At 40.7% G+C, this 22,388-nt stretch overlaps 1 protein-coding gene across 6 annotated transcripts in view; it reads right to left on the bottom strand.

The window, feature by feature from the left end:
- Positions 1–22,388, bottom strand: part of tab3 (TGF-beta activated kinase 1 (MAP3K7) binding protein 3) — a 128,547-nt gene that overhangs the window by 51,090 nt on the left and 55,069 nt on the right. For 4 of the 6 annotated variants that reach the window (XM_072585015.1, XM_072585014.1, XM_072585016.1 and 1 more), the window contains one exon: positions 2,757–2,952. The exons of the other annotated variants lie outside the window; for them this stretch is intronic. In XM_072585015.1, the coding sequence (XP_072441116.1) occupies positions 2,757–2,858 (102 nt within the window). In that variant the 5' untranslated portion in view covers positions 2,859–2,952. The remainder of the gene's footprint in view (positions 1–2,756; positions 2,953–22,388) is intronic. 6 annotated transcript variants of the gene reach the window in all.

The following is a 22,388-nucleotide window of genomic DNA, read 5'->3' as shown; positions in this document are numbered from 1 at the left end:
CACTCTATATATGATTCCAATCAGTGGACAGACCCCACCACCTCCCCCCCCTTCTCCTCCCTCCCCCCCCCCCCATCTTCTCCTCTCCCCCCCTCCCCCACCTTCTCCTCTCCCCCCCCCCACCACCACACTTTCTACTGACTTCAGTTCTGTCCAGTTTCTCCCTGCCATACTCAGTCAAATGTGCACTCTCACTGCAAATGCATACTTGATGTCAAGGCTGTCACTCTCAGCTCACCTCTGGAAATCAGCTCATCTATCCATGTTTGAACCAAGTTTATAATGAAGTCAAGAGCTTAGTGGCCCTGGCAAAACTCAGCAAGCAAGATATTATTAAGCAAGTGCTGCTCATTACTCTTGATAATCAGTAAAGTGATGGAAAGTGTTAAGTGACAGAGTTGGATTTGTCTGTTTCATGTGCACAGGATATACCTGGGCAATTTTCCACATTATTGGGTAGATGTCAGTTTTATCACTGCACAGGAACAACAGTAAAAGATAGCATACTGATGCCATAGTCTTGTCATCCTCTCCCTGTCATCCTGTATTTCCCATGGTTAACCCACCTAGCCTGCACATCATGAGATACTGGGGCAATTTAACATGGTCAATCCATCTGCACATCTTTGGACTGTGGGAGGAAACCCATGCAGACACAGGAAGAATGTGCAAACTCCATGCAGACAGTTGACTAAGGGTGGAATCGAGTTAAAAGCCCTTAAACTCCTTGCGACTGATAACGGGGGGAGGGGGAAATTGCAGAGTCCTTGTATATACTTAAGGCAGAGATATGTAGGCCCTTGATCAGTAAGGGAGTGAAGGGTTATGGAAATGGTAGGAATGCGGATGTGAGGAATATCAGATCACCCATGATCTTGTTGACAGGCAGAGCAGGTTTGAGGGGCTGAATAGCCCAGTCCTGTTCTTATTTCTTATGGTCTTTTAATTGACAAGAGAATCAAGGATAATGAAGGGTAGGCAGTTAAATGAAAATAAGGCCGCAATTAGATCAGTCGGATATTATTTATTGGCAGAGCAAGTTTGAAGGGCAAAATGGACTACACCTGCTCCTTTTCCTATATTCTATGTTCTTAAATCATTTTACAAATATTCATGCTCCATCCTTTGTCCTTAATGTTTTTATGTTATGAGGAACTGTGACATGCTTACAATTAGTGGGGGTATAAATCAGAAATAGAGTCTCAACATTACTTTCCTCATGGCTCCAGAAAATATTTACCATTCTTTGCAGCAGCCCCCCACTTCAACCAAATAAATATTATGCTTCAAATGAAATTAGCTTCTTATTCATCTTCAGGCTTTTCCTTAAAGTGAAAAAAAAAATCTATTTGTTTCCATTTTCTGCTTCAAATTCTAATGACTTTTCATTAATTTAATTGTCCTTTATGTGAAATATTTCCAACACTATTTGGAGATCTACTGTATGCTGCATTTATATTGGTATAATCATAAAAAGTCAAATTATCTTTTACAAATTTGTGAACTTGTTCAATCATTTTACTGCTGAGTTTTTACTCGACAGCTTTCTTCTTAAAATGTTGTAATATATTTGACTACATTATGTTTGCCCTTCATGAATGTCCAACTGAGGAGACAGTTGTACAACACTGACATCTTTTGTCATTTGTGGAGAACTACACTTGTGCCTAGTAACTTCTTCATGGTGATAATCAAATCAGTTTTGCTTCCTTGGCTCCTTCAACAACAAAAGATGTACATTCCCGGATATATACTGGTTTGGACGATAGCTGTCCGTTATGATTTTGCTTTTCCCACATATAGCCCAAGACAGATCTTTTGTTTTGCTTGTCATATTACCATCTAATTTTGCATCTTAATCTTGATGTCAATTACTCCTTCCTTTGGGCTTTTTTCCTGCTTCTGTACTTGTTCAAAATCTTATACATTTCTTAACATTTTCCAGTTCCAACATTCATTGACCTGATCACTAATTTCATTTCTCTACAGGTGCTGCTAAAGCTGAGCGTTTTCTATATTTTCCATTCTTATTAATGATATTGATTCTTCTCGCGCAGATGATGTTTATCTGAAGTCCTGATAATATTAGTGTCCTTACAAAGTGGTCTTTAAAACTGTTGATAATGGGTTGTCAGAAATAGAAAACAATCCCTTAAGTGTTTTTGTAAAATATTTTATGAAATGCTGCTACTTCTTAAATTTGATTGTTATTTTGGCTCTAACCTTAACTACTCAGAGTACTGCAAAAATAACATATCACATGAAGCAGAACTTGTCCGTTCAGATTTTCTTTGCATGTCAAATACACGCTTCATCTTTCCAAATACAGATATACTGTCTTTTGCTTTATTTTATTGAATCTGTTTTGCTGATTGTCATTTTAGGTATATAAACTTCCATATTTGTTCCAAATATTTTGTAATTTTCAATGTATTGTCAGTTATAATGCCTAGAGACATGCAGAATGGAGACAATGTGTCTGGTTACAATGTCAGACAATTAAATAATAGATAAGTAATTTAAACAACTTTACCCATTAATCAAAAATTATCAAGGCCAGAGTTGGAAGTCATTGAGTTAGTTACAATAACCCCTTTATGGCAATGAAAGCTTCCACTTAACATTAACATGAATTACCATCTATACAATAATTTAAAGTAGTACAAAGAAACTAAAACTACATCAAGCTATGACTTTGCTATTGTTCCAAAACTAAAATGTATTTAGCAGCTTATGGGTCCCATTTTAAACAGTACCTGCAGCATGCACTGAGACACCACTCCTTCTGGGATCTCAGGGAAGCGCTGCCGGAGATCATGCAAAACCTGAATATCTATTTGCTGGATGCCCTGCGCCATTGCCAGGATTGGATGTATATACTGGAACAGTTACAGGGGATGGATGTCAATGGGCCTGCCAGTGCCTACAGTCCTCCGACCCTTCTGGCATTTTCTGTTCAGAGAGAGAAAGACAAAATATAGTGAAGATTTGAGGAGTGGATAACACAACTGAGTTTTACTGCTAGTTGGAAAAAACAGACTAGCCTGCAACTCCTCCAGCATCATGGTTTCATAGAATGCAAGCACCTTGAGTTAGAAGTACCCCTAAAAAGGCATGTATTCAAGCACATCAGATGTTTTTAGATGCACAATAATAAATTATAGTTGGAGTTCAGATACTGTTATGTCATTCAAAATATCCCATAGCATGGAATTTCAAGCTTTGAACAACAATGCAGACTGATGCATGTAAAATATATAGCACAATTTGTGCTAAATGGAAGCACTTCAGGAAATAAAAGATGGAATACCTAGACAGATCCAAGGAGTTGAACCACAGAAAAAAGGCCAATTATGTAATCCAGCAAATTAATTTTGAAACTCATTATGAAGGCTATGCTTCTTAGTTAATTAAGAGTTATAAAGGGGTTCACTCATTTTAGAAATACTCTGCAAAACAACATGATGATTCAGTGCAATCACAGCAGTACAATCAGAAAAACATCTTCACTTTCTGCTAACCCTGTTAATATGAATAAATATACAACATTTACATGCATACTCACTGCACAAATCAAACAAGCTAAATCACATTGTTTAAAAATGAGATTAGCAATTCCTGGGTTTATTAAAGCTGATATTTTTAAAATTGACTGTGGTAGCACTTCATACTGCCAACTTTGTCCACCAGACACGATGTAAAATGAGCCAATGTGAAACAATTTCTTCCAAGTATATTACCATTAATAAACCAGAGGGCATTCCCACTTCAATTCCATCTTTTGATGCTGGTGCCAGGTCCAAGATGGCCATGTTTTAACATCAAAAGAGCAATTTTAAATCAGTCTCATGTCAGTAATGTTTGCATATGAATTGAGCATGAAAAGAAACTGACTATGTACAGAGGAACCTCAATTATCTGGCATTCGATTGTCCCAATATCAGATTATCCTGCAAGATCGCAAGGTCCTGATGCTTGGCTAAACTATGTTATTCGACATTTGATTATCAGGAATTCGATTAACCGAACGAAACACTCTCCACCAGTGTCCTTTGGAACATCAAGGTTCCTCTATATGTGGTGTCCCAATTAATCTTTCATTTTAAGTACAATACTATAGTGATGTTGCAACAGCTAGAAATAATGTTATCTAAAAAAACATATAACACATCAGCATTCTCTGGTCTTTCTCATACATTCACTGTTTCAACCTGTATTTATGGGAATTCCACGAGGATAGGAGCCTCTTCAGTGCCACTATGCCCAACAATCCAAAGTTTAGATCTCACCCCATAGTTGTTGTATGCAAACAGTTATTCAATAAAGGCTTCGAGAAGGATAAAACCAAATGGTGACAATATTTAAGATATATCCAAGAAGAAGCTAGAGTATAGAATTGATCAACTATAGTGCTGAGTGCATTTACTAATGTTGTCTCAATCAGCAATCAGAAAATATATTCAGCTCATGCTCCATCTGTGATACCTTTAGACCAACTTTAACTGCATCTATTTCAATACTGACTTTGGGGCAAAACAACATTTTATAATACATTTATTCAAATGCAGCAACAAAATGATCAAACGCTATAGAGACTGAACAATATTTATCAGTAAAATGTCACTCATGTTTCTCGGTTATCAAAATATCAGTAGGGAATAGATCTGATGATTATAGAATCAGCAAGTATGGTACAGTATAGAGGCTACCATTTGGCACATATTACCTGCATCAATTCTTTCCTCCAAGTGTTTATGAAATGCCTTTTAAAGCTGTAATTTAATCTGCATCCACCACTGTAGCAGGTAGTACATCCTGAACCCTACCAATTTGTTGTTCAAACCAAGTTATTTCTCGTGTTGCCTCTGGCTCTTTCACCCATGAGCTAGACTTTGTGCCCTCTGGTTATCAAATCTTCTGGAAGGAGTTGCTTTTTCTGTACTTCAGAATAATGAATTGCAATATTAAATCTCACCGTAGGCTTCAGAAAGGGAATGGAATTTGTCTCAAAACAAACATAAATGTCTACTATCCAGTGGTTTTCTATCAAAGAGTCATGGACAAGCTAACAATGCATTATAAACCAACCGCAGGAACTCCATTTTCATGTTTTAGGATCAACCTGCAAGATCAAGGAGCAGAACAAAATTCCTACACATTTCTTGCAAAATGCCACATGCTAAGTATCGAGAGTATGCTCACAGTTCAGCTTTGCTGGGTTGTCCACTGGGACTGAATGAAGGGTTCCGACACATGGAAGTTGATATTCTACAGTCAGTTGAGGACAGGAAACAATACCATAGGATGTTCAAAATTCAGATACAAAGGAATTCTGAAAGCCAATCTCAGTGCCTATAAACTGGACCCCAGTATATGGAGGCAAAAAAGGATAGATGTAAATGGAGAAGTCTCTAATCATCAAGCAATTTTATTTTTTGAGAACAACAGAATCAGGCCATCACAGGTCAGCTAAGCACAGTACAAAGCCAGTGCCTTATGTACAATTTCAACAGCTCCTTCCTATGTAATAATTGCAATCATATCTGCAAATCAAGATTTGATTATTACGCAGAAGTGACCCCTAACTATTCTTTGATTGAATTAGCTCTCTCTTTCTGGCTAGTTGGCATTTAAAATAAAAAATCTGCTTGTCAAGCCACAAGAGTTCACTTCCCAATCAATGAACATTCTCATGCAGTATAAATGTTATTTTTTCCATAAACTGGTATTCGCAGAGATTCTCCTCATGAGTGCAAGGGTGAAAAACTTTGGCCAAGTTTGTATTTTGTCATAAAGAGTCAAGTTAATCAACATTCATCTCTGATGACAGGAGAATCCACTACAGCTTCTCATCACCGCTGCTTGAAGGAGAGCAGGGTCAGCTTCTGTAGTCCATCCATCTACTCTAACTGCAATCTCTCAGCCCTGTAACCATTCTAGTCAATGTCTGAAGCCTCCAACTTATTTGTAATAGTATGCTGCCCAGAATCAGGCACAATGGGGATAAGTTCACAACAGTGTTGTTGATGCATCCAGTTAAGTTACAGTAAAGTATAAGTTGAACTAATCAGAATCATTTTACTGCAATTTTTATTAATGTGTTACAGAAATGCTCACAAATGATAATCTCACAGTTCCACTTTGCCACAGACAAAGTCTCATCTTGTCAAGAATTTTTTTTTAATTTCAGGACTGGAGTTAAATGATTTTGCTCATTTACAAACAAATTTTGTTTTAATTGCCAACTCAGAGTCATAAAGATGTACAGCATGGAAACAGACCCTTCGGTCCAACCCGTCCATGCCGACCAGATATCCCAACGCAACCTAGTCCCACCTGCCAGCACCCAGCCCATATCTCTCCAAACCCTTCCTATTCATATACCCATCCAAATGTCTCTTAAATGTTGCAATTGTACCAGCCTCCACCACTTCCTCTGGCAGCTCATTCCATACATGTACCACCCTCTGTGTGAAAAGGTTGCCCCTTAGGTCTCTTTTATTTCTTTCCCCTCTCACCCAAAATCTATGCCCTCTAGTTCTGGACTCCCCGACCCCAGGGAAAATACTTTGTCTATTTATCCTATCCATGCCCCTCATAATTTTGTAAACCTCTATAAAGGGCACCCTTCAGCCTCCGACGCTCCAGGGAAATCAGCCCCAGCCTGTTCAGCTTCTCCCTGTAGCTCAGATCCTCCAACCCTGGCAACATCCTTGTAAATCTTTGCTAAACCCTTTCAAGTTTCACAACATCTTTCCAACAGGAAGGAGACCAGAATTGCATGCAATATTCTAACAGTGGCCTAACCACTGTCCTGTACAGCCGCAACATGACCTCCCAACTCCTGTACTCAATACCCTGACCAAGAAAGGAAAGCATACCAAATGTCTTCTTCACTATCCTGTCTACCTGCGACTTCACTTTCAAAGAGCTAGAAGCTGCACTCCAAGGTCTCTTTTTTCAGCAACACTCCCTAAGTGTATTAAGTGTATAAGTCCTGCTAAGATTTGTTTTCCCAAAATGCATCACCTCACATTTATCTGAATTAAACTCCATCTGCCACTTCTCAGCCCATTGGCCCATCTGGTCCCGATCCTGTTGTAATCTGAGGTAACCCTCTTCACTGTCTACTACACCTCCAATTTTGGTGTCATCTGCAAACTTACTAACTGGACCTCTTATGCTCGCATCCAAATCATTTATATAAATGACAAAAAGTAGAGGGCCCAGCACCGATCCTTGTGGCACTCCACTCGTCACAAGCCTCCAGTCTGAAAAACAACCCTCCACCACCACCCTCTGTCTACTACCTTTGAGCCATTTCTGTATCCAAATGGCTAGTTCTCCCTGTATTGTGTGAGATCTAATCTTGCTAACCAGTCTCCCATGGGGAACCTTGTCTTACTGAAGTCCACATAGATCACATCTACTGCTCTGCCCTCATCAATCTTCTTTGTTACTTCTTCAAAAAACTCAATCAAGTTTGTGAGACATGATTCCCACGCACAAAGCCATGTTGACTATCCCGAATCAGTCCTTGCCTTTCCAAATACATGCACATCCTGTCCCTCAGGATTCCCTCCAACAACTTGCCCACCACCGAGGTTAAGCTCACTGGTCTATAGTTCCCTGGCTTGTCCTTACCACTCTTCTTAAACAGTGGCACCACGTTTGCCAACCTCCAGTCTTCCAGCACCTCACATGTGACTATCGATGATACAAATCTCTCAGCAAGAGGCCCAGCAATCACTTCTCTAGCTTCCCACAGAGTTCTCGGGTACACCTGATCAGATCCTGGGGATTTATCCATCTTTATGCGTTTCAAGACATCCAGCAATTCCTCCACTGTAATCTGGACATTTTTCAAGATGTCACCATCTATTTCCCTACATTCTATATCTTTCATGTCCTTTTCCACAGTAAATACTGATGCAAAATACTCATTTAGTATCTCCCCCATCTCCTGCAGCTCCACACAAAGGCCAGCTTGCTGATCTTTGAGGGGCCCTATTCTCTCCCTAGTTACCTTTTTGTCCTTAATATATTAGTAAAAACCCTTCGGATTCTCCTTAATTCTATTTGCCAAAGCTATCTCATGTCCCCGTTTTGTCCTCCTGATTTCCCTCTTAAGTATACTCCTACTGCCTTTATACTTTTCGAAGGATTCACTCGATCTATCCTGTCTGTACCTGACATATGGTTCCTTCTTTTTCTTAACCAAATCTTCAATTTCTTTAGTCATCCATTATTCCCTACACCCACCAGCCTTCCCTTTCACCCTGACAGGAATATACTTTCTCTGGACTCTCGATATCTCATTTCTGAAGGCTTCCCATTTTCCAGCCGTCCTTTTACTGCAAACATTTGTCCCCAATCAGCTGTTGAAAGCTCTTAGCCTTTCTCCAATTTAGGACTTAAACTTTTCGATCTGGTCTATCCTTTTCCATCATTATTTTAAATCTAATGGAATTATGGTTGCTGGCTCCAAAGTGCGCCCCCACTGACTCCTCAGTCACCTGCCCTGCCTTATTTCTCAAGAGTAGGTCAAGTTTTGCACATCCACATACTGAATCAGAAAATTTTCTTGTACGCACTTAATAGATTCCTCTCCATCTAAACCCTTAACATTATGGCAGTCCCAGTCTATGTTTGGAAAGATAAAATCCTCTACTATAACTACCCTATTATTCTTACAGATAACTGAGATCTCCTTACAAAGTTGTTTCTCAATTTCCCTCTGACTATTAGGGGGTCTATAACACAATCCCAATAAGGTGATCATCCCTTTCTTATTTCTCAGTTTCACCAAATAACTTCCCTGGATGTATTTCCAGGAATATCCTCCCTCAGCACAGCTGTAATGCTATCCCCTATCAAAAACGCCACTCCTCCCTCCTCTCTTGCCTCCCTTTCTGTCCTTCCTGTAGCATTTGTATCCTGGAACAGTCGACTGCCAGTCCTGTCCATCCCTGTTTCTGTAATTGCTATGATATCCCATTCCGATGTTCCTAACCATGCCCTGAGTTCATCTGCCTTCTCTGTTGCCCCTTGCATTGAAATAAATGCAGTTTAATTTATTAGTCCTACCTTGTCCCCGCCTGCCCTGACTGTTTGACTCGCTTCTGTTCTCAACTGTACCAGTCTCAGTTTGATCTCTTTCCTCACTATCTCCCTGGGTCCCAGTTTACTAGTTTAAGTTCTCTCGAGCAGCTCTAGCAAATCTCCCTGTCAGTACATTTGTGCAATTCGTTTTTCTTGTACAGGTCACTTCTACCCCACAAGAGAAAGAGAGCTAAGACTACAATTATGAATTGGTAAACAACTGGAAGTAGAAACAAATGGAATAACATCTTGTGGCTGACTAAGCCACAGAAATTACCATTTAGTAGCAACTAGCTTGAAAGTGCAACAAAGTGTAATTTTAAGTGTTCTCAGATGAAAAACAAAACTGTGTTCCAATGACAAATTCTGCATTTTAATCAGTTGATTCCAAACAAAACATACCCAAACATAACACATCATAGTTGAATTTAGTAAAAAGTAAACAGCTGTCAAAGTGCAAAGAGCATGGAGATGGCAAGTTTGCAATTGAAAATTTGTGAAAATACATTTATAATTGTTATCAGAGGCAAGTTATTTCATTTCTCCTAAAAAACAAATCTCAACACCTGCAACATTTAATGAAGTTATTTCAAACAAAATCTTGTAGCAATGAGTATTAAAGTCAACTTATCAAGACTAACTTCTTAATCAGAAAAGGGTTCATTTTGGAGTGACTGAAATACTGTTATTCCGGTGTTAGTCCTTCATGGAATCTGAGCTTTGTTGGGATCGTCAGATTTTGCTGTCAATCCTTAAATGTTCTTTAACGGAGCAGTTTGTTGAGCCACTTCAGAGTGTAGTTAGGAATCAGCACTATTCCTGTGCATTTGGAGTTACATGTTGGTCAGACCAGGTACAGGCGAAAGACTTTCATTTCTCAAGGACTTTCGGGAAGCAGATGAGTCTTTGTGACAATCGATGATACTACTGTCAGTTCTTCTATAACATGATGTTGCGTGCTTGAGCAACTCCGCATTAAAGAAAACTCACATTTTAGAAACAGCACTTAAAGACCGCAATTTGTCAACCTCATTACAGCAAATTTGTGATGGCGAAACATGCATTATAACAGAACAACTTGTATTACAAAGGTCACTATTACAGATTTTATGAACTGAACTTAAATTCCACTAGCTGCCATGACAGAATTTGAATCTATGTACTCAAAGCATTAGCCCAAATCTCTGGTTTACTCATCTTTGGACATTACCATTACAGCACCAGTTCCTCATCAGAGTTGCCTGCTCCTACTAACCCTGTCCTAAAAAAACTAAAAGTATTCACACAGAAGTGAGGAATGGAACATCCGACTTCAATGCTGTTTTATGCCAATATTCTATCAAGTAGATTTGAATCAAGCTGAGATTGGCCTCAGTGACGAGCATGTGGTAAGCCAGGGTGGATCCGTACGCAACTCATACGAAAAAATATTTTTGTTAAAGGTCAGGGGATTATTTTTATGCAATAACTATTATTCAGATAAATAGGCAGTTCTCACTTCGAGTTAAGGTTGTACTCCTGACAATCATAATTTTAAGTGAATAATTTATTAGAACAAATGCTGAAGTTGGAGTCCTTCAGACATTTTTGCCAGAAAAACATGTACTATATGAAGTACTGTACATATATAAGGATTACTGTACTATAAATTGTATAGTACCATGTGTTCTAGTTGAAATAACTTTACAACATTAATTACGTTAAATATCAAAGAAATACAACTGTAAAAAATTTAAACTGTATCTTTGTATTTTTATGGGAAATGTTTGTCAATGCACTTACTAACTTCTGCCACTAGGTGGGAGCCTTCAGTCAACATTCACAACAAAAGGAGGAAATGAAGGGGGTTAAACCAAAAGTAAGGACAGAGGGAGGCAGAGAAGGCAAAGAGTTAATTGAAGTTGCATGTGAACCTTAATCAAAGGTTCAAAGCTTTCAGTGAGAAGGCAAATTTGGTAGTGTTGGCAACATTCAATACAAAATCTCCAAACTCAGAACAACAACCAAAGGTAAATTAGGCAAAATGTCACATCAGGATAACGAAAGCTAATCTACTATGAACAGCTCCAATCTGACTATATTCACAGCACAGCATCGAACAGCAAAATCAAAACATGTAGGTCTCAATACATTTGTATTATACAATTCAAGAAAATCTTAGGTTTAACAGTAAATGTCAGAGTTATTTTATTTTAATTAATTATTTGTATGCCTGCTCATTTCCCAGTAATGGTGAGCATTTGAGACTGATATTTTGATTAATAAGGAGATCGAAGATTACAGGGAGAAAACAGGAGAATGGGGGTTGAGAAACATATCATGGCAGAGCAGACTCAATGGGTCAAATGCCTTATTCTGTTCCTATATCTTATGTCTTTTGGAAATGTCAATGTGTCTTTGGTAAACTTCAGTTTCAAATTCACAATAGCAGAGGTTTGCATATTTTTTTAAAATGTCTACATACCAACCTTTACAATAAGGAACAGCAAGTATGAAACTGGTCTGTTGGGAAAGACGTGATACTTGCAAAACAGGTTGGCAATCTAGCAGGAGTTATCTACCGGACAGGTTTAACTTCACTGACATCCACATTCAAAGATTGTAGTGAATCATCTACTTGCCTCAACCCTATCCAGTGGTCTTGGCAAAGGTTGATTTACAAAATACCTCAAGTATTGGATTACTTGAGTGTATCACTATGTCAGAAAAAAACTGTGTTGAGGTCGCCTTGAAGGAGGCTTGACTTATCAAAATGACCATAGTTAAATACAGACAACCTCGATTATCCGAACAAGACGGATGGGGAGTATTTTGTTTGGATAACGGATTGTTCGGATAATGAATAGCGTTTTTACGGGATCTTGAGGTAGTGTTCGGATAATCCGAAATTCAGATAATTGAGGTTGTGGTGTACATGAAATCTCCCATACTTTTACCAAAGAACAAGTAGCTGACTGAACTAATCTGTGTCCATAAAAACTAGATACTATAAGGTGACAGCATTAAAGCTATTAGGGGTCTCTATACAAAGCTATGCAAGTTATACAGAGGAAATGTTGAAAAGATTCTGAATGTTGCATTACTGTAAGGGTTACTTACATAACTTTTATGCAGGCATTGAAGCAAGGTGTAGAAAGAATGCAGAGCAGTATTAACAAAATAATACCAAGAGTGAGGGAGTTCAGTTGTGTCACAGTTTTAGATTAGATTAGATTAGATTAGATTAGATTAGATTAGATTACTTACAGTATGGAAACAGGCCCTTCGGCCCAACAAGTCCACACTGCCCCGCCGAAGCGCAACCCACCCATACCCCTACATCTACCCCTTACCTAACACTATGGGCAATTTAGCATGGCCAATTCACCTGACCTGCACATCTTTGGACTGTGGGAGGAAACCGGAGCACCCGGAGGAAACCCACGCAGACACGGGGAGAACGTGCAAACTCCACACAGTCAGTCGCCTGAGGCGGGAATTGAACCCGGGTCTCTGGCGCTGTGAGGCAGCAGTGCTAACCACTGTGCCACCGTGCCGCCCACATCATCCAATTTTTAGAGTCACAGAGATGTACAGCACGGAAACAGACCCTTTGCTCCAACTTGTCCATGCCAACCAGATATCCTAACCTAATCTAGTCCCATTTGCTAGCACTTGACCCATATCTCTCTAAACCCCTTCCTACTCATATACACATCTAATGCCTTTTAAATGTTGTAATTTGTGCTAGCCTCCATCACTTCCTCTGGTAGCTCATTCCATACAAGCACCACCCTGTGTGTGAAAAAGGTGTCCCTTAGATCCCTTTTATATCTTTCCCCTCTCACCCCAAACATATGTCCTATAGCTCTGGTTTCCTCCACCCTTTGGAAAAGATCTTGCCTACTTATCCGATCCATGCCAGTCATGATTTTGTAAACCTCTATAAGGTCACCCCTCAGCCTCCGACATTCCAGGGAAAACAGCCCTGGCCTATTAATACAGCCTCTCCCTATAGCTCAAATTCTCCAATCCTGGTGACATTCTTGTAAATCTTTTCTGAACCCTTTCAGGTTTCACAACATCCTTCCTATAGCAGGCAGACCAGAATTGCACGCAACATTCCAAAAGTGGCCTAACTAATGTCCTGTACAGCCGCAACATGATCTCCCAACTCCTGTACCCAATGCTCTGACCAATAAAGAAAATGATATTGCAGAAGCTGGGATGATTCTCCTTAAAACTGGCAAATTTAGGCAAAGACCTAATGGAACTGTTCAAAGTTACGAGAGGTTTGATAGAGCAGACGGGCCGGTGAGCAGAGATTATAAATTTGAAATAAGTGGCAAAAAGTGGGAAATGCTTTTTACAGAGGATTAAGATTTGGAACACACTACTGGAAGCAGAATTCACAGTCATTTTGAAATGTCAAATGGATAGAGTTATTGTGAAGAAAGCAGAGGTGTGGGCATAAACTGAATTGCAGTTTAGAGGGGAAATAAACAAGCATGATGAGCTGAATGGCTTACTCCTGTACCACAATTTTATTAGGTCTTCTTTCTTATACTTACTAATTCAGGGGATGTGAGCATCATTGGATGAGCCAATTTTTACTGCCAATCCCTAATTACTGTTAAGGTGATGGTGATGAGCTACCTTTTTGAGCCACTACCGTTCATCTGGTGTAGGTACACCCACAGTGCTACCAGAATGGAGCAACATTCCCGCTGTGGCACTGGCAGAGGATCTGCACACCACACTGACTTCAAGTCTGGAAGTGACTGCTGCAGATGAACCTCCAAGTTCCAAGCAACAGTGGGGAAAGTTAGAAGTAATGCAATGAGGGTTTTCCAAGATTTTGACTCAGTAGCAACGGAGAAACAACAACACATTTCCAAGTCAGAGTGATGAATGGATCGCAGAGGATCTTACAGATAGTGATGTTCCATTATATCTGCTGCCTTAGTCTTTACCAGTGATAATAGTCGTGGGTTTGGAAGATGCTGTTGAGGGAACCATGGTGAATTTCTGTGGTACATCTTGGAGATGGTGCACACTGCCACCAGCGGTGAAGGGTGTAAATGTTGAAGGTGGTGAATGTAGTACCAATGAAGTGGGCTTCTTTTGTCCTATATTGTTTCAAGCTTCTGCAGGAGTTCATAGAGTAGAATCCTAAGCACAACTTTCTTCACCTACAACATTTCTTTTATCTTTAAGTATGGATGCTCATTAATGTTTACCACAGAAATATTGTGGATACAACAGCAGGTCAGAGGCTATGAATTCTATTTTGAGTAACTGACCTCTTGACTCTCTAAACCATGATCACCATCTACAGGTATAAGTCAAGAGTGCCAATAATCTCCACTTGCCTGGATGAGTGCAGCTCCAGCAAGACTTAAAGGATCCTAGTCAAAAGCAGAGCATTATATTTGAATGGCAGCCACTCACTACCTTCAACACTCACTGCCTCCACCAGTAGTAAATGCTGGCAGCTGCGTGCATCATCTACACAATGCATTGCAGCAACTCACCGAGACCACTGTCCAAATGCACAACCTCCAACGACTTAGAAGGACAAAGACAGATAATGTATAGGAACAACACCACTTGCAAGTTCCTCTCCAAGCCACTGATCATCCTGACTTGGAACTATGTTGCTATTCCTTCATTCTCACAGGGTGCAAATCTAGAGCTCCACTTCTAACAGTACTGTGGGTGTACCTACATCACAGAGTTTGCAGCATTCAATATGATTCACCAGCTTGTTCTGAGCAATTCGTGATGAGCCTTGCCAACAACACTCACATGTTGTGAAAGGACAAATTATTAAAACTTTGATAATTAGCCCTTGTTTTAATATTTCCTTGCCTGCTGCACGTCGATAACATTTTTATAAATACATATATACAGTTCGTTTCTGGTTCGGATGCATACATCTGCATGTAACACTGAATTTGTCACACGAGAATATTCCTTCAGCACGTGAATAGAAAAACAAAAGGGAATTTGCGGTGGTGAGGCAGAGGTGGATGTCATGAAGTATACATGTGGAAACTGAGGGGAGTTTTCGGAGGTCACCAGCTGATGAGAAAGACAATGGAGGGTTAGAGGATAGATCCATGGGAACAGAGGTAAGAGATAGCAGGAACAAAAGCCAGGCAGTTATTTGTCAACAATTAGGCAAGAATGGAACAAAGCCAGTGCAATCCTAATCAGGTGAATGGCATTAGAGAGGCATTCGAGGAAGGTAGTGCAGTCAGCCCAAAGGATGCATACAGGTTGAGAAGCATGACGAAGAATACTTTGTGCCTTACAAAAATGAATGCTGAAAAACTGTTCCAGGCCACTGCACTATTTTTAGACTCATGCTGCACAGTAGAGTTAGTATACTTACTTCTTTTAAGAGCACAGAATAGAATAGAATAGCTGTTCCCCTTAATACAAGCATGTTATTTGTAAACATGTTTCACTTCTACATTTACTTTTAACAATTCATTCTTGGGATACGGATACTAGGCCATCATTCATTGCTCCTCCCGAATTGCTCAAGTGCAAACAACTGCATTGTTGTTGGTCTGGAGTCACATGTATGTAGGCCAGACCAGGTAAGGAAGGCAGATTCCCTTCCCAAAAGAATATTAATAAACCAAATGTTTATTTTAATGATAATCAACAGTGGTTGCATGATCTCTGCTTAGACTAGCTTTTTTTTCCAGATTTTACTGAATACAAATTTCACCATCATGGTAGAATTCAAACTCATGTTTGAACTATAAGCCTGGGTTTATAATCCAGTAATTTTATCACTAAGCAACAGCTCTCACTCTGTGGTACAAATTGTTACTAATTACAACAGTAGGAGGCCAGTAACTGACAACTTCTTGCAAACAATCTTGAATCTTACAGAAGTTTAAATCCCTGCATACAAAAATGCACACTGAAAAACTGTTTCCTGCCACTGCACTATTTTTAGACTCATGCTGCATAGTAGTCAATATACATATTTCTTTGAAGAGCACAGAATAGAATAGCCCTTTCCTTTAATACAAGCTTTCACAGGCAATAATATAACCAAGACTCAACTTGAAATTTGGGAGACAAACACAGAACTTAGAGTACTTGTAAGGTGGAGGTGCCAGTATTGAACTGGGGTGGACAAAGTCAAGAATAACACAACACCAGGTTATAGTCTAACAGGTTTATTTTAAATCACAAGCTTTCTGTGTGACACTCCTTCACCTATGCACCCGAAAAAGGAGCGTCACTCTGAAAGCTTGTGATTTCAAATGAACCTGTTGGACTATAAACTGGTGTTGTGAGATTTTTGACTAAAGTAATTATAAGTGAAATACAAAAAAACAATTGGCTCTGCAAAATATGAAAAATATGCATTAATTTGTTTTTAAAAGATCTACTTGTTAAAGGGTGTACAAAACTGATATAAAAAATATCAGAATCGGTGGCTAACAGTTACTCATGTCCGTTAATCAAGAGTTGCAAGATGTAAATACAATGAGTGTATTATTTTGTATCAATGTAAGCTAATTGTTCTATTTCAACTTCAGGATATATGGAATTGTCCCGATTTTATGTAAGCACTGCAGTTCCAAAAGAGAACCAGGCACCGCTGTGTAGCGTGAATCAGCTCCGTAACTCAAACCTAGACTAAAGTATAGTAACTAGTCAAGAAGCAAGCACATATTTGCGTGTTACAGCAAGTCTTATATGTCAGAGCGTAACAGTAACTGTTCACATCCCTCTTCCAAAACAAAAACAAATCTGATTTCGTATGATTCAAGTCAGCAGCTTTATAAAAGACTCTTGAGCATTTCTCTCATGTTTTGCTCAACAATGGAATACAACATGATACACAAAATGCATTCTTGCCAAAGATAGTTATTTTTCATCAATTTTGTTTTTTTAATTTTTAATTTTCTTTATTTAGTTTCTAATATTTTTGTTCATTAATTAATGTCATCTTCCTAAAACATTAACTGCTTCAGATCTTCACCTCTGTCTGCTCTATGCCACCCTTAGACATTCCACATAATGTAAAATATCCATCATCCATTTTCTCCTCCGCTTCCCTTACCTATGCTTTCTGTCCATATTTCCTTCCAATAATCGCCTCGATCATCTGATCTAATGATGCGGCCAAAATCACTTTTCTATCTTTAATGTAATGTAATTTTTCTCCTCTTTTCTCCAGCACTTCATTAGTCATTGTGTTGGTTAGGAGGAATACCTGCTTTTACATTCACATCCTGACAACATTCAACTGATCAACATGCTCTGGCTGTTTCAAAGGCATTTGACATAGATGACAAAATGCAATACCTCAGCATTCTCTTTCTAAGATTTGGGTACAATTTCTTTGAGGTTAACATGCCCTCCATGCTGACAAAGCTGTTACTAGCGATCTCAACTTTCCTTTGGATTTGACAATCTGCTCAAGATATGTGAAGTTTTTTATTTGCTCCAGGACTTATCAATTTACTTCCATTTTTATATTCAGGGTTAAGCCTCTATTCATCACTATTGTTTTAGTCTTCTTCACATTCATTCTTATTCCATGTCCCACAAACATCACAGTTACTTTGTTTACAATTCCTTGGTGTGCCACTGCTGCTCGACAATCGGTGCAGTGTCATTTGCATATCTCAAGTTGTTGGCATTCAACCCATTCACTAAATTGTCTACGTTTCTGATGATAGCTCGGGTGTACAGTTTCAACACTTCCTTGGCAAACCCATCTTTTGCTTAGAAGCTGTCTGACAAGTTACTATCAAATCTCATCTACTGATTGATTTCAATACAGATTTTAAATTATCTTTTTAATCATTCATCAACTTGTAGTCTGCTCAAGCGCACCATTGCTTTCAGACAATGGGCTCTCTGAAATGCACTCACAGTCTACAAAACATTCACCAAGGTATTTGCACTCTCGGTATCTTTCAATGACTACTCTCATTAAAGATGACAATAAAATCAAATCTAAATCTCCTGGTTCTTTCTTTTTGGTCCAAATCCTGATGGTTATCAAGCTTTGATTTATACACTGATCATTTTCAAAATGATTTTAGTATCAGTTTCATCATGTAGTTTACAAGAGTGGTTGCATTTTTCCATAAAAAGCTGTTTTGCTTCATTCCGCAACTGGAGGAAGCAGCCCTGGTTGTGAGCTTGCATGGTCATTACATGCTGGACTATATTCACATTTCCTTCCTTCTTTTCCATCCATTCTCCAAGTTTCACAATCAGCCTGAATATAGCACAGCACAGTTTTTAGAAGCCTGAATGCTAAGCAAAAATAGCATGTACGGTCAAATGACCAGCAGTGTTGAAAGATATTTCCTCAAAATAAAGCACTGTATCACATCCATTCACTTTTACAGTTAAAAATCCTGAAGAAATCCTGAAAAGTCCTGTGCTGCAATGTAAATAGGTAGCGAATAATGCATTTTTCATTCAAATATCATCTTGTGCAAAACAATTCCAGAATTTGTGATCTTCAATTCTACCTATTTGTTGCATACTACGAATTAGCCAAAATAAAATGACTAAAAAGCAAGCACATTTGATATGATCTGTTGTCACGTGTATCTAAGTACAGTGAAAAGCTTTGTTTGAGAGCAGTACGGGCAGATCATAGTAAGCAAAAACATATAGATCATAGGATGAGAAATACTTAGGATAAAGTGAGGCATACAGGTTGCACTGCACAGGACATAGGCGAGGCAAGATCAACGTTAACAAGATCAGCTTTATTTGGAGTTAGAGAGTCCATTCAGTCTAATAAGGGCAGGGGATCAGGTGTTCTTGAGCCTGCTGGTACATGTGTTCAGCTTCTGTATCTTCGGCCTGACGGAAGAGGAGAGCATTGCCAGGGTGGGATGGGTCTTTGATGATGTTGGCAGCCTTTCCGCGGCAACGAGACTTGTAAATGGAGTCCACGGATGGGAGGTTGGCTTCCGTGATGGCCTGGGGTGTGCACACAGCCTTCTGTCGTTTTTGCAAGGTTTGTGAAGGTTTGTAGCTCAGGTGGAGGTTTAGGGTGTAGGTTTGCTCGCTGAGCTGTAGGTTTGATATCCAGACATTTCATTACCTGGGTAGGTAACATCATCAGTGGTGACCTCCAAGTGAAGCGAAGCTGTTGTCTCCTGCTTTGTATTTATATGTTTGTCCTGGATGGGGTTCCTGGGTTATGTGGTGATGTCATTTCCTGTTCAATTTCTGAGGGGTTGATAGATGGCATCTAGATCTATGTGTTTGTTTATGGCGTTGTGGTTGGAGTACTCAGCCTCTAGGAATTCTCTGGCATGTCTTTGCTTAGTCTGTGCCAGGATAGATGTGTTGTCCCAGTCGAAATGGTGTTTTTTTTTCCCTCCGTGTGTAGGGCTACGAGGGACAGAGGGTCATGTCTTTTTGTGGCTAGCTGGTGTTCGTGAATCTTGGTGACTAACTTTCTCCCTGTTTGTCCTACGTAGTGTTTGTGGCAGTCTTTGCATGGAATTTTGTAGACGACGTTGGTTTTGTCCATGGGTTGTAATGGGTCTTTTCAGTTTGTTAGTTTTTGTTTGAGAGTGTTGGTGAGTTTGCGTACTACTAGGATTCCAAGGGGTCTTAGTGGTCTGGCTGTCATTTCTGAAACTTCTTTGGTGTATGGTAAGGTGGTTAGGGTTTCTGGCTGTTGTCTGGTCTGCTTGTCGTCGTTTTTCTTGAGGAATCCGCGGACTGTATTTTTTGAGTATCCGTTCTTCTTGAATACGTTGTATAGGTGGTTCTCCTCTGTTTTCCGAAGTTAATCTGTGCTGCAGTGTGTGGTGGCTCATTTGAATAGTGTTCTGATACAGCTTCGTTTGTGTGTGTTGGGATGGTTGCTGGTGTAGTTAAGTATTTGGTCAGTGTTTGTCAGTTTTCTGTATACACAGGTTTGTAATTCTCCGTTGTCCTTTCTTTCGACTGTGACGCCCAGGAAAACGAGTTTGTTGTCGGTTTCTTCCTCCTTGGTGAACGTTATGCCTGTGATCTCATTCGACGTAACAGCACTGTTCATCGAAACTACCATTTCGACTGGGACAACACATTTATCCTGGGACAGGCTAAGCAAAGACATGCCAGAGAATTCCTAGAGGCCTGGCACTCCAACCACAACGCCATAATCAAACACACAGATCTAGATACCATCTATCAACCCCTCAGAAAACAAACAGGAAATGACATCATCACAAACACCAGGAATCCCACCCAGGACAAACATATAAATAGAAAGCAGGAGACAACAGCTTCGCTTCACTTGGAGGTCGCCACTGATGATGTTACCTAGCCAGGTAATGAAACGTCTAGATATCAAACCTACAGCTCAGCGAGCAAACCTACCCCCTAAACCCTTCTGTTTTTTCTTATGATCCTGGGCAAAGCAGTTGCAGTACCAGGCTGTTATGCACCCAGATAGAATGATTTTTATGGTGCATCTATAAAAGGTGATGAGGGTCCTTATGTGCATGCCAAATTTCCTGAGCCGCCTGATGAAGAGGAGGTGTTGTGATGCCTTCTCGACCGTTACATCTATGTGGGAAGTCCAGGACAGGTTGTCAGCTAGGTAAAAACAATGACTGCAGATGCTGGAAATCAGATTCTGGATTAGTGGTGCTGGAAGAGCACAGCAGTTCAGGCAGCATCCAAGGAGCAGCGAAATCGACATTTCGGGTAAAAGCCCTTCATCAGGAATAAAGGCAGTGAGCCTGAAGCATGGAAAGATAAGCTAGAGGAGGGTGGGGGTGGGGAGAAAGCAGCATAGAGTACAATGGGTGAGTGGGGGAGGGGATGAAGGTGATAGGTCAGGGAGGAGAGGGTGGAGTGGATAGGTGGAAAAGGAGATAGGCAGATAGGACAAGTCCGGACAAGTCATGGGGACAGTGCTGAGCTGGAAGTTTAGAACTAGGGTGAGGTGGGGGAAGGGGAAATGAGGAAACTGTTGAAGTCCACATTGATGCCCTGGGGTTGAAGTGTTCCAAGGCGGAAGATGAGGCGTTCTTCCTCCAGGCGTCTGGTGGTGAGGGAGCGGCGGTAAAGGAGGCCCAGGACCTCTATGTCCTCAACAGAGTGGGAGGGGGAGTTGAAATGTTGGGCCGCTAGACGGTGTGGTCGATTGGTGCGGGTGTCCCAGAGATGTTCCCTAAAGCGTTCTGCTAGGAGGCGTCCAGTCTCCCCAATGTAGAGGAGACCGCATCGGGAGCAACAGATACAATAAATGATATTAGTGGATGTGCAGGTAAAACTTTGATGGATGTGGAAGGCTCCTTTTGGGCCTTGGATAGAGGTGAGGGAGGAGGTGTGGGCGCAGGTTTTACAGTTCCTGCAGTGGCAGGGGAAAGTGCCAGGATGGGAGGGTGGGTTGTAGGGGGGGCGTGGACCTGACCAGGTAGTCACGGAGGGAACGGTCTTTGCGGAAGGCAGAAAGGGGTGGGGAGGGAAATATATCCCTGGTGGTGGGGTCTTTTTGGAGATGGTGGAAATGTTGGCGGATGATTTGGTTTATGCAAAGGTTGGTAGGGTAGAAGGTGAGCACCAGGGGCGTTCTGTCCTTGTTATGGTTGGAGTGGTGGGGTCTGAGGGCGGAGATGTGGGATGTGGACGAGATGCATTGGAGGGCATCTTTAAGCACGTGAGAAGGGAAATTGCGGTCTCTAAAGGAGGAGGCCATCTGGTGTGTTCTGTGGTGGAACTGGTCCTCCTGGGAGCAGATACGGTGGAGGCGGAGGAATTGGGAATACTGGATAGCATTTTTGCAAGAGGTAGGGTGGGAAGAGGTGTAATCCAGGTGGCTGTGGGAGTCAGTGGGTTTGTAAAAAATGTCAGTGTCAAGTCGGTCGTCATTAATGGAGATGGAGAGGTCCAGGAAGGGGAGGGAGGTGTCAGAGATGGGCCAGGTAAATTTAAGGTCAGGGTGGAATGTGTTGGTGAAGTTGATGAATTGCTCAACCTCCTTGCGGGAGCACGAGGTGGCGCCAATGCAGTCATCAATGTAGCGAAGGAAGAGGTGGGGAGTGGTGCCGGTGTAATAACAGAAGATCAACTGCTCTACGTAGCCAACAAAGAGACAGGCATAGCTGGGGCCCATACGTGTGCCCATGGCTACCCCTTTGGTCTGGAGGAAGTGGGAGGATTCAAAGGAGAAATTGTTAAGGGTGAGGACCAGTTCAGCCAAACGAATGAGAGTGTCGATGAAAGGGTACTGTTGGGGACGTCTTGAGAGGAAAAAACGGAGGGCTTGGAGGCCCTGGTCATGGCGGATGGAGGTG

The sequence above is a fragment of the Chiloscyllium punctatum genome, chromosome 15, assembly GCF_047496795.1.
Source record: "Chiloscyllium punctatum isolate Juve2018m chromosome 15, sChiPun1.3, whole genome shotgun sequence".
Classification (NCBI taxonomy): Eukaryota; Metazoa; Chordata; class Chondrichthyes; order Orectolobiformes; family Hemiscylliidae; genus Chiloscyllium; species Chiloscyllium punctatum.
This window is presented reverse-complemented; position numbering and strand designations above follow the sequence as displayed.